The following is a 9,405-nucleotide window of genomic DNA, read 5'->3' as shown; positions in this document are numbered from 1 at the left end:
TGTATTAGAACTTCCACAAGAGGTCTGGTGAATGTTACAAGCTCTTCCACATCTTTGATTTTTGACTCCTTTTGCCTTTAAGATTGTCTCAGTGAATTATCTGAAAAAATCATGATTCCTCCCACCTTCATTTCCACCTGCCAACCTTGTAAGCTGCCAGCCACCAGAGCTCTTCCTTTGAGTTCTGGCTCCTGAAAGTTTCACCCTCCCATGCACTCCATCTGGAATCACTGCTCTCAGCCTCAGCAGGGACACCCTCACTGCCAAGGGGAAGTAAATGGTAGTCCCCCTGACCTCTGCCCGTGAACAACAATTGTTTGCCACCATAACCACTACTGGAACCTGGGTCCAAACTGAAGCAGCTCCTGTGTCCATGTGCTTGCCCTCACGCTGGTGCAGGGATGAATTCTACAAGCCGTGGTGGATACAGCAACTTTGTCTGGACAGAGTCCCCTCAGAGGCAGCAGTGACTGAAAGGTACTGTGATTCTTTCTTCCAGCAGTGAAATCTTCACCCTTTCACAAGGGAACACAGCACTACAGGAAATGCCATACTGGATTCTATTTTCAACAGTGGCCAGTACCTGAAGTTTATGGGGGCATTGTAAAATAGAACTGGGTGAGGAAAGAGGTTCTGTTTTGTAGAAGATTTTGATATTTCAAAATCTGGATTCATTCTGAATGAAAATCAAAAAACTTAATCATTCTCCACAAAAGAGAATACAACCCCAGGGCTGTCCTGCTGTGGGGCTGCCCCAGAGTCGCACTAGAAGCACTAAGGTTGCCCTGTCTGTGGTAGTCTCCTGGTGGGCTACCCTAGGGCCATAGACCCTGCAAGCACTGGAATTCATGACCCCAAGGCAGTCTTGATGGACAGCTGAGCTGACACAAAGCCATGGACCCTGGTGGTCCAAGCTGCCAAGGAGCTGGACTGGTAAGCATCTAGTAAAATGGTCAGGTTTCCAACAGACCCAACGGAACTTCAGCCAAATTGAACCTTCTCCACAAAATGGTTCAATTTTGCTGAATCAACAAATTCAGAAAAAAAATATTGTAGCAAAATTTTCCCAGTGTAAAACCCCCATATAGTCCAATTTTGCAATAGTGTGCTTGTGGGAAAAGATCCTTCCTAATTCCAGGCAGTGATATATTGTCTTGTGCCCTGAAGCATGAGAATTGCTATCTGCATATGTTTATTCTATCTAGTATAACAATGGATGATATTCTTAGTATTCATGTAAACGTCCAACCCCTTTCTAACACCTAATAAGCATTTTGTCTCAACAACATCTGTGGGAATAAGCTCCACAGGTTATTTGTGAGTTTTGTAAGGTTCCCCTTGCTCTTGTGTTATGAAAAGGATAAATAGGAGTACCCAACTGATCTCTATATTGTACCATTTATTAATTTATATTCCTCTATGATGCATTCTCTTATTCATCTGCTCTCTAAATTAGAAATCTCTTTTAATACCTGTAACTAAGAATTGAAAGGTAGCTGGCAAAATGATATAATAATAAATGAAGAGCATTCTGCCTATGCCATTGAAATCACTTCAAACCTGAATCTTTTTGTAGTCTGTATTTCCCCATATGCAAAGAGAAAAACATGTACCTCTAGTCTGAATGTGTTTTATTTCCAATTAAGAAACAACAAAAGTACATATATAGATTTCCATGATAGAGTGAGCAACTGTTGCTGACTCTGTTACGTACCGAGTCTGACCTGAAACATACAATTATGGCTGTCTCACAACTGTCCCTGTCATAGGCAGGGAGACTTCTCTACGTTTAAAGGTGCAGAACACAACAAAAAAACAGGATTACATCATATCCTTTCAAGTCCATACCTACTGCATAATAGGTAAAAATGGTGGCCCACTTCTCTTCATCCAATATTCAAGTAGTTCCGATTGACTGCCCCCCTAACACTGTTTCTCTGAGGGAACAGACTTATTTTTTGCTCCCACCCATGTCCAGAAAAGTCTTCCGGATGAGCTAGAAGTATCCTGTCCATCCTGCCTGAGCATGAGCAAAACACACTCCCGTTCTCAATGTCAGTTCTGATTCACTGGCTCTGGGTTGTAAATAGGTAGCAAGAGTATGAGCCTGTTAGCCGCAGCTAGAAAATGCCTGGGGTTTCCTTAGAGGCTGCAGCAAGGCCTGACGGGCACCTCAGCCGTGTTGTCTAGTGTTAGTACTGGCTGCAGGAATAATTCATGATCTAGCTGCTGCAGGATTGTGGGAAGGTCGTCACAAGCAACTATCAACCCACAAAATGTTTCTAAGATAGGTGAGAGAGAGAGGAACCACCCAGGGCAGCCCCCTAGAAGAACATTTATATCAAGGGTTGTGGCTACTTACCACCTCCTGAAGATCAGGGAGAAGCTGAAGGGCCATCCAGCTCCAAATGAGATTAGACTGGTGGGGAGGGGTATTTTAGGCCACTTGGGGAAGGGGAAGGAAGGTGTTTCTACCTGAAGGCTGGGCAAGTTGAACACTTGAGACCCACATATTTCTAGTCAACATTTGGTCACACAAATAACATATCTTGAAAATCACTATCGAAGTTGCACATTCCTAATAATCTGCATGCTGCCTTATGCATGGCACCCTATGAAAAGATACACCTTGAAGTACTCCATTAATAATGTGTTATTTAACAATTTGTGTGGCAGTGAAAATGAGTTGTAACAAAAATTACTGAACCCTGTGATATTGTTTATGGACAGTGACAACTTTACAGATTTTTTTTAAGAATGCCAAAGAGTCATCAAACTGAAGTGCTAAGAGCAGCAGAGAGAGCCAATTGAAAATAACAGAGACAAAAGACAAATAATCAGATCAATGATGACAGACTCTTCTCCTGTGTGTCCACGACAATGAAATAGTGCCAGCCAAATGGATTAGCTATGTGCTATAAAGACTCCAATTCACAAAGCAGCATTTCTGGCAGAAAACAAAGCAGAATTACTGACTTTTTAAAAGGATGATTTAGACACAGTTGTATTTTTGTGTGAGCATGTTAAAATACTTTTTAATGGATTGTATATTTTATTAACACAACAAGGTGCACTTCTTTAACTTAAAATGAATGTATATCTATGGATAAACTGATAAGGTAAGAAAATCTAAAATTTAACCTTGATGGTGTGAAGTTTGGTTGCAATTGAACCATCTGTAAAGTCTTAGTCATGACGTGATTTAGCAAACTCTGTTTATTTGAACCTTCACTTAACTGGGATGAACTGGAGTCCATGGAGGCATGATGATGAGGCTACTATTAGATATACAACATTAGCAAGTCATCAGAAGGCTTTGGTCTCTCTACATAGTAGAAGACACAAGAAATAGAATCCCGGGAGATTAAGTCTATTGGATAGTGACTATTTTATTTGGGGTTTCCTCCATTCCACTACTGTGCGCAAGGCCTGAACAATCAAGTTTTCATTATTCAGGATATTGTAGTCAATCATTTTCACCGGATTGTCAAAATTCTCTTCACTGAATGAGAGCTCCCTTGTAGTATATGGGAGCTTGCTGTTTCCTCCGTTCCACTGCTGTGCGCAAGGCCTGAACAATCAAGTTTTCATTATTCAGGATATTGTAGTCAGTCATTTTCACCAGATTGTCAAAATTCTCTTCACTGAATGAGAGCTCCCTTGTAGTATATGGGGAAAGGGGACTGGAGACATCAACTTTCCCCTCCTCCATCTCTGTGGGGCTGCGTTCCACACCTAAGAAAAAAATGTAGCAAGTTTTACCAGTGAAACATTACTGCATTTTGGAGCTTATATCAATTAACAAGGCAATAATTGGCCAGGGAGGGAGATTTCTCTCTAGCGAGATAGCTTGCAAAGTTAATTGTCATAGGGATGTACAAGTATCTCTAGCAAAATCAAGTTTTTCAATCTCTACATCACCACTCTCCAGAACTGATGAAAACCAGATTGCTGATAGGGTCAGGATGGGGAAGAACCCATTGTAACAACACTTACTACAGGTCAGCCCTCTGAGTATCATTTACAGGGGACCTACATGATCTGCATATCTGCTTCCCCAATCTAGAAAGAAAGATGCCTCAATGGTAGTGAGCAAAAACAAAATGGAATACTGAGAGCAGGAGAAAATGTAAAAGACAGGGGGCCACTCAAAAATGTATTATAATCAGTGAAACAATGACCCAGCCGATACAGGCTAGCCATACTGAAGGGAAAATGATGACCCATTCAGTGAGCAGATTGTTGATACCGTTGACTAATATATGCTGGATAGCATATATACATCTATTAATAATAGGTATTAGTAAGTGTTCAGCACAAATATCATTAAGCACAAATATAGCAGTTATATGGCCTAAATTCGCCTATGTTTTTTATATAATGCTGCTCACTTATTCTAAGTATCTCATAACCCATTGCATCCCCTGAAGTAAGTTTTGGCTTGAGCAATTAAGAAAGCTGTCAAGATCAGGACAGATGAGTGCTTTACTGTAGCAACAGAAAGGGAGTTACTCTCACAGGCCTGTATTGGAATGTCCCAAAGAAAAGAGGACAAGACATATGATTCTTCTACCCTAGTACAAACCTAGGAGATGCTTTCATGCCTGTTGGTGCCTGAAATGCAGGTGTTCAGAACAGAGAGAGAGAGAAAAGTACATCATAGTACCAGAAAAACAAGGTAGAAAGCTGATCGTTTAAATCTCGTTTCAGATGATGTACACAGTATCTTTTGCTTGTAAACCGGCAGGGTATAAAAACATGGCTCATGAGGTGTAACTCTGGGAGCACATCTTCTGCGTAAGGTGAATGTAACACTGCTGCACAAGATGGCTTCTCTGAGAGTGGTATCACATAGAACCTTTTTCCTGTACTATATTATTATTGAGTTATAGCAATAAACCTGACTGACATTGGTTATTTGGTCTCTTGAGTATATTTCATAACATACCGAAGTGTGGTCAAGCAATTGACTATACAATTTATCAACAATGTTGAAAGCAAAGTTCTCAACCCATCAAGACCCAAGTGTGTGATACAGGCCTTTACATGTGTGTAAAAAAAACCCAAAACAGTAGATGTCAATGAAGCTTGTAGTGGTTTCTCAGACCCTCCATTTTAAGGATTTGCATTTTTGATTAAGTTAATTTTCATTTATACACAGCAAGACAACACCGTGTGTGTGAGATCAAAATAATTGTGTGGCTAAAATGAGCACTGTGCCTTTAATGATGGATGGTTGAGTGGCATTGACTCAGTGAAAATGGTAATTCTTGTCCGTGGAAAAGTTGATCGTATTGAAATGAGAAAGGAGGATACAGCCAACAGAGAGTCATCAGATATGAAATGGGCAGGACAGGCTGATCAAGGAGATAACATTACTGTCTGCTGATAACTTACCAGGAGCTTTGTATTTTTTGAAGGTGTCATTTACTAATGGGAAAAAAAGCACTATAGGAGCTCTTGGACTCTCAGCATCTTCAAACAGATAGCACTCCTTCAGATTTTTCCTGTCTTCCTCACTCATCTCGATTCTGGGGAATGGGATTCCCTGCTCCGAGAAGTACTTCGCAATTAGGTCCAGAGGCTGAATCATCACAGAACAAAGATTTTAGAACTCAAAAAAGGGACAAAGACCAGGATTTCCTGAAACACAGTAACTAATGTTAAACTGCCTTTCTATACCTAAGGGGTTACACAGGAATTCCTATGGGAACACATGAGGTTGGAGAAAGACTACATCATAGAATACTGATGTTGCCGTTTATTTTGCTCCCTGTAGCACTTTAAACAAAATGAGAAAGCAGTTACAGTAGTATAGATTCCACAGGCAGCTGAAAACTAAAGTATTAATTTAAATCTAATTTAAAGTAAAGTAAAGTAAAGTAAAGTAAGAGGATTCCATAAATAGATTTTGAAATGGAACATCAGAGAGGAAAGCACAAAGAGTATATGTATCTTTCTAAAATACTTATATGGGCCCCATCACCAAAGTATCTGAGCACCTTACAATCTTTAATGTATTTAGCTTCACATCACCCCTCTGAGGTAGGGAAGTGCAATTATCCCCATCTTCACAGATCAGAGGATGAAGCACAGAAATCTAAGTGACCTGTCCAATGTCACACAAAGTCTGTGGAGAAGCAGGGAATTGAACCTGGACTTTCCAAAGCCTGGGCTAGTGCTCCAACTATCAGTTCATCCTTCATCAGGATAATTTGTAACATGCAAAATTAGTTAATGAAAGACCTTGTAGAAATTTGAGTCCAAAGGTATTGAATTGTCCCATCTACCACAGAGTCAGCTGCCAGAAAACCTCATATCATCTAATCAAAAAGGAAGTAATAGCCATATAATTACATGTAATTTTGTGATGAACTAGTCAGAAAACTGAAATTTTTCCTGTAAGCAATTTTGAACGACAAAAAAAAAAAATCTTCATCTTAAATGTTTTAGTAAAAAAAAATCAGTTTTCTATTCAGAAACGTTTGAACTGATTAAAAGTGAGATTTTTTGTTTCAAATCAACATTTCAAATTGAAAGATTTTTCATTTCATTTAGACAACTTCACACCTATGTCACAATGGAACTCTCCACAATAAGAGTAAACCTTGTCTGTGCAGGAGATATAACCTTCTCCAGGGGTGATCCGAGACAGTGAAAAGAACAACCCCACAAAGGACCATCAAAAGCCTCATCACTTTCTGCTCCAAGTCCAAGGGGAATTTCTTTGATCTTGCCTTCTCTAATAGGAATACAAATCAACAGGTACATTTATTTAACAACCACCACCTACCAAACAAGACACACCATGCACTTCTCCCTCTGGGGAGAATATGAGAGAACAAACAGCATGTGACAGACGTGTAGTCACATTGCCTAATGCAATACTAGAAGGCACTCAGATACTATGATGATGAGTTTCAAGTCACCATTTTGAAATAAAATGTTGGGGTTTTATGGTTTTTTATAAACCAAAAAGTTGAAATGACACAACTGTGTAAGTTGAAATAAAATGAAAAAAATGAGTTTCATTTCAAAATGTTGATTTGTCATTTGAGATTTAATGTAGGAAAATCTATATTTTCTTGGAATTGACAGTTCCCCCCACAAAAAATTTAGTTTCAACACAACTATACTTTTTGGTAGGTATATTTTCGTTCATAAGAAATTTTTATCAACCTTAATAATTACTTTTTTTATCGTGTGTGCCTGTCAATTACTTTTCCTAGTTTTACTAGAAAATTACTAAGGAACACTGAGAATATCTTCATAAATTATCTTCCATGAATTTGTTGGAATAGTATAGATTCATAGATTTTAAGGGCAATTGTCATAATCTATTATCTGACCTCCTACATAACACAGGCCACAGGACTTCCCTGAATTAAGTCCTGCTTCAAGTACAATACACAGAACAGAAAGATTTATCAAACACCGCTATTTTTCAGCATTATTATTAACAATTCTACCATTTCGAACTAGTAATGGACCAATGCCGTTGTTAGGATTTCTTGTCTTTCCAATATACTTTAAAAACTCCTCCTTATTGTCCTTAATTCTGATGGCCATAGATTTCTCCCTATCCGATCAACCATTGACAGACTTAGGAATTAAAACAGAGAAGTAGAAGCATAGATAGTATCAATGAAATAGAGAATTTAGGCCACAGTTTCTGAAACAAGGAGGTGTGCCATTGTCGAACTAGTAGTGCAAACTAAATGAAGTTTCATTCTTCTGGAATCAATTTCCACTTCTACTATTGGAAAGTTACTAATTTTGGCCACAGGCACCAGCTTCTAATTTTCCCCAGGGGTGCTCAATACGTGCTCAGCCCCAGTTGTTGGTGATGGGGCCCACTCCACCCATCGCCCCAATGCCCCACCCCACCTCTTCCCTCTCCCGCTCCACCCCCAACCCGCCTCTTTCCCACCTCTTTCCCCCTCCCCCGAGCACGCCCCATCCCCGCTTCTCCCAGCGCCTCCTGCATGTCGCGGAACAGCTGTTCCGCAGCATGCAAGAGGCGCTGGGAGGGAGGGGAGGACTTGATCGGCAGGTGGGAGTGGGGGGTAGGAGGGAGCTTGGCTGCCAGTGTGTGCTAAGCAGCAGCTAATTTTTCTTCATGGATACTCCAGCCCGGAGCACCCACAGAATCGGTGCCTATGATTTTGGCTACTAAATGCTAAAAGCTCTGAGGAAAATGGCCATAATGGAAAACTCTTCTCACCAATGTCTGTGATCCTCCACTGTAATTTAAATGCAGGATGACATCCACTTTCCTCTGAGGTAGCAAGAGTGGTGGGTAACTGGTATTGATAAAAAATCCAGTATCTGCCAGGGATAGAGGGTGCTGTGCTGTTTCAATTAGTTTGTTAGGGTAAGTGTCTATCACAGTGTCTGAAATACAAACATGTCCTGTTATAACTACCATAAGAATAGATGAGCTGCTTCCCTGATGATAATAATAAATGGGTCAAAGAAGAAAGGAGAATTCTGTCCCTACCCCATTGCTTTCTTTGGGTGTTGACACACTGTTGTACCACAGCAGTTCCGCCTTGACTTAGAGGAACAAGTCTCTTGTTGTTCACTCCCTTCTTAGACTCCTCACATTGTTTTCAGCCTTTTTGTCTATCTATTTTGCCCCTCCCCCCAACTTTGCAGTCACTGTGCCTGGTGACATGCAACCCAACAAAAAATTAACTGAGACCCAACAAAGCAATTTCATTATGAACATTCATCAGCCCTGTACAAGCCAACAGACTGAACTTGTTAGTTCAAACTTCAGTGCTTGAGGAAGAGGATGTGGAATTTAAACATGAAATCCACATATTCTCCACAGCACTCAGCTCTCCTCAGTGCATTCCAAACCATCTCAAAATATACCACTGCAAATCATGCTTTATTACTGTGCCTTTCCATGTAGAAAAATGCTCATTCTCCAGGTACTCATTGTGCATCTGGAAGCCCCTTAGGAAATTGGGGAATTCTGCAATTGTTGGGCGCCCTGTTAAGACATCTCGGAAAGCAGTAGAAAGGGCGCCTGCAGGAGTCAACAGGCGAGTCTGTGTCTCATGAGGCTTTATGTGCAGAACAGGATCTTCCTCTGCGGAAAGGGGGGAAAATCTAAAATTCTTAGTTTGTCTAGATTAATTTGGGGGTGGGGAGTTCTCTGCAGCAATAATAATAATAATAATTATGCAATCATTCATAAATTGAATTTCTGGCCAACCCATAAAAAGGATAACTGTAATAAGCTAAGGCCTCAAATCCAAATAATATCAGAGTGGGAGCAAAATGATAAAGAAACCCCACAAAAACTCAGTACATTAAATGAACTACTACCCATAAATATAACATTAAGTTTACAATTAAAACCTAATATTTTACACTTAACTAGAATGGTGTCCC

General features: G+C 40.1%; 1 protein-coding gene across 1 annotated transcript in view; it reads right to left on the bottom strand.

The window, feature by feature from the left end:
* Positions 1-1,624: 1,624 nt before the first annotated feature.
* The window catches only part of LOC101935221 (cytosolic phospholipase A2 epsilon-like), a 47,309-nt gene continuing 39,528 nt past the window's right edge, over positions 1,625-9,405 (bottom strand). The window contains exons 18-21 of the mRNA XM_065593060.1: positions 8,909-9,100; positions 8,225-8,394; positions 5,398-5,584; positions 1,625-3,735 (exon numbers count right to left, since the gene is read on the bottom strand). Coding sequence (XP_065449132.1) covers positions 3,500-3,735; positions 5,398-5,584; positions 8,225-8,394; positions 8,909-9,100 — 785 coding nt within the window. The 3' untranslated portion in view covers positions 1,625-3,499. The remainder of the gene's footprint in view (positions 3,736-5,397; positions 5,585-8,224; positions 8,395-8,908; positions 9,101-9,405) is intronic.

Source organism: Chrysemys picta, chromosome 4 (genome assembly GCF_011386835.1).
Source record: "Chrysemys picta bellii isolate R12L10 chromosome 4, ASM1138683v2, whole genome shotgun sequence".
NCBI lineage: Eukaryota > Metazoa > Chordata > Testudines > Emydidae > Chrysemys > Chrysemys picta.
Note: the sequence above shows the minus strand (reverse complement) of the source record. Positions and strands in the feature narration are given on the sequence as shown.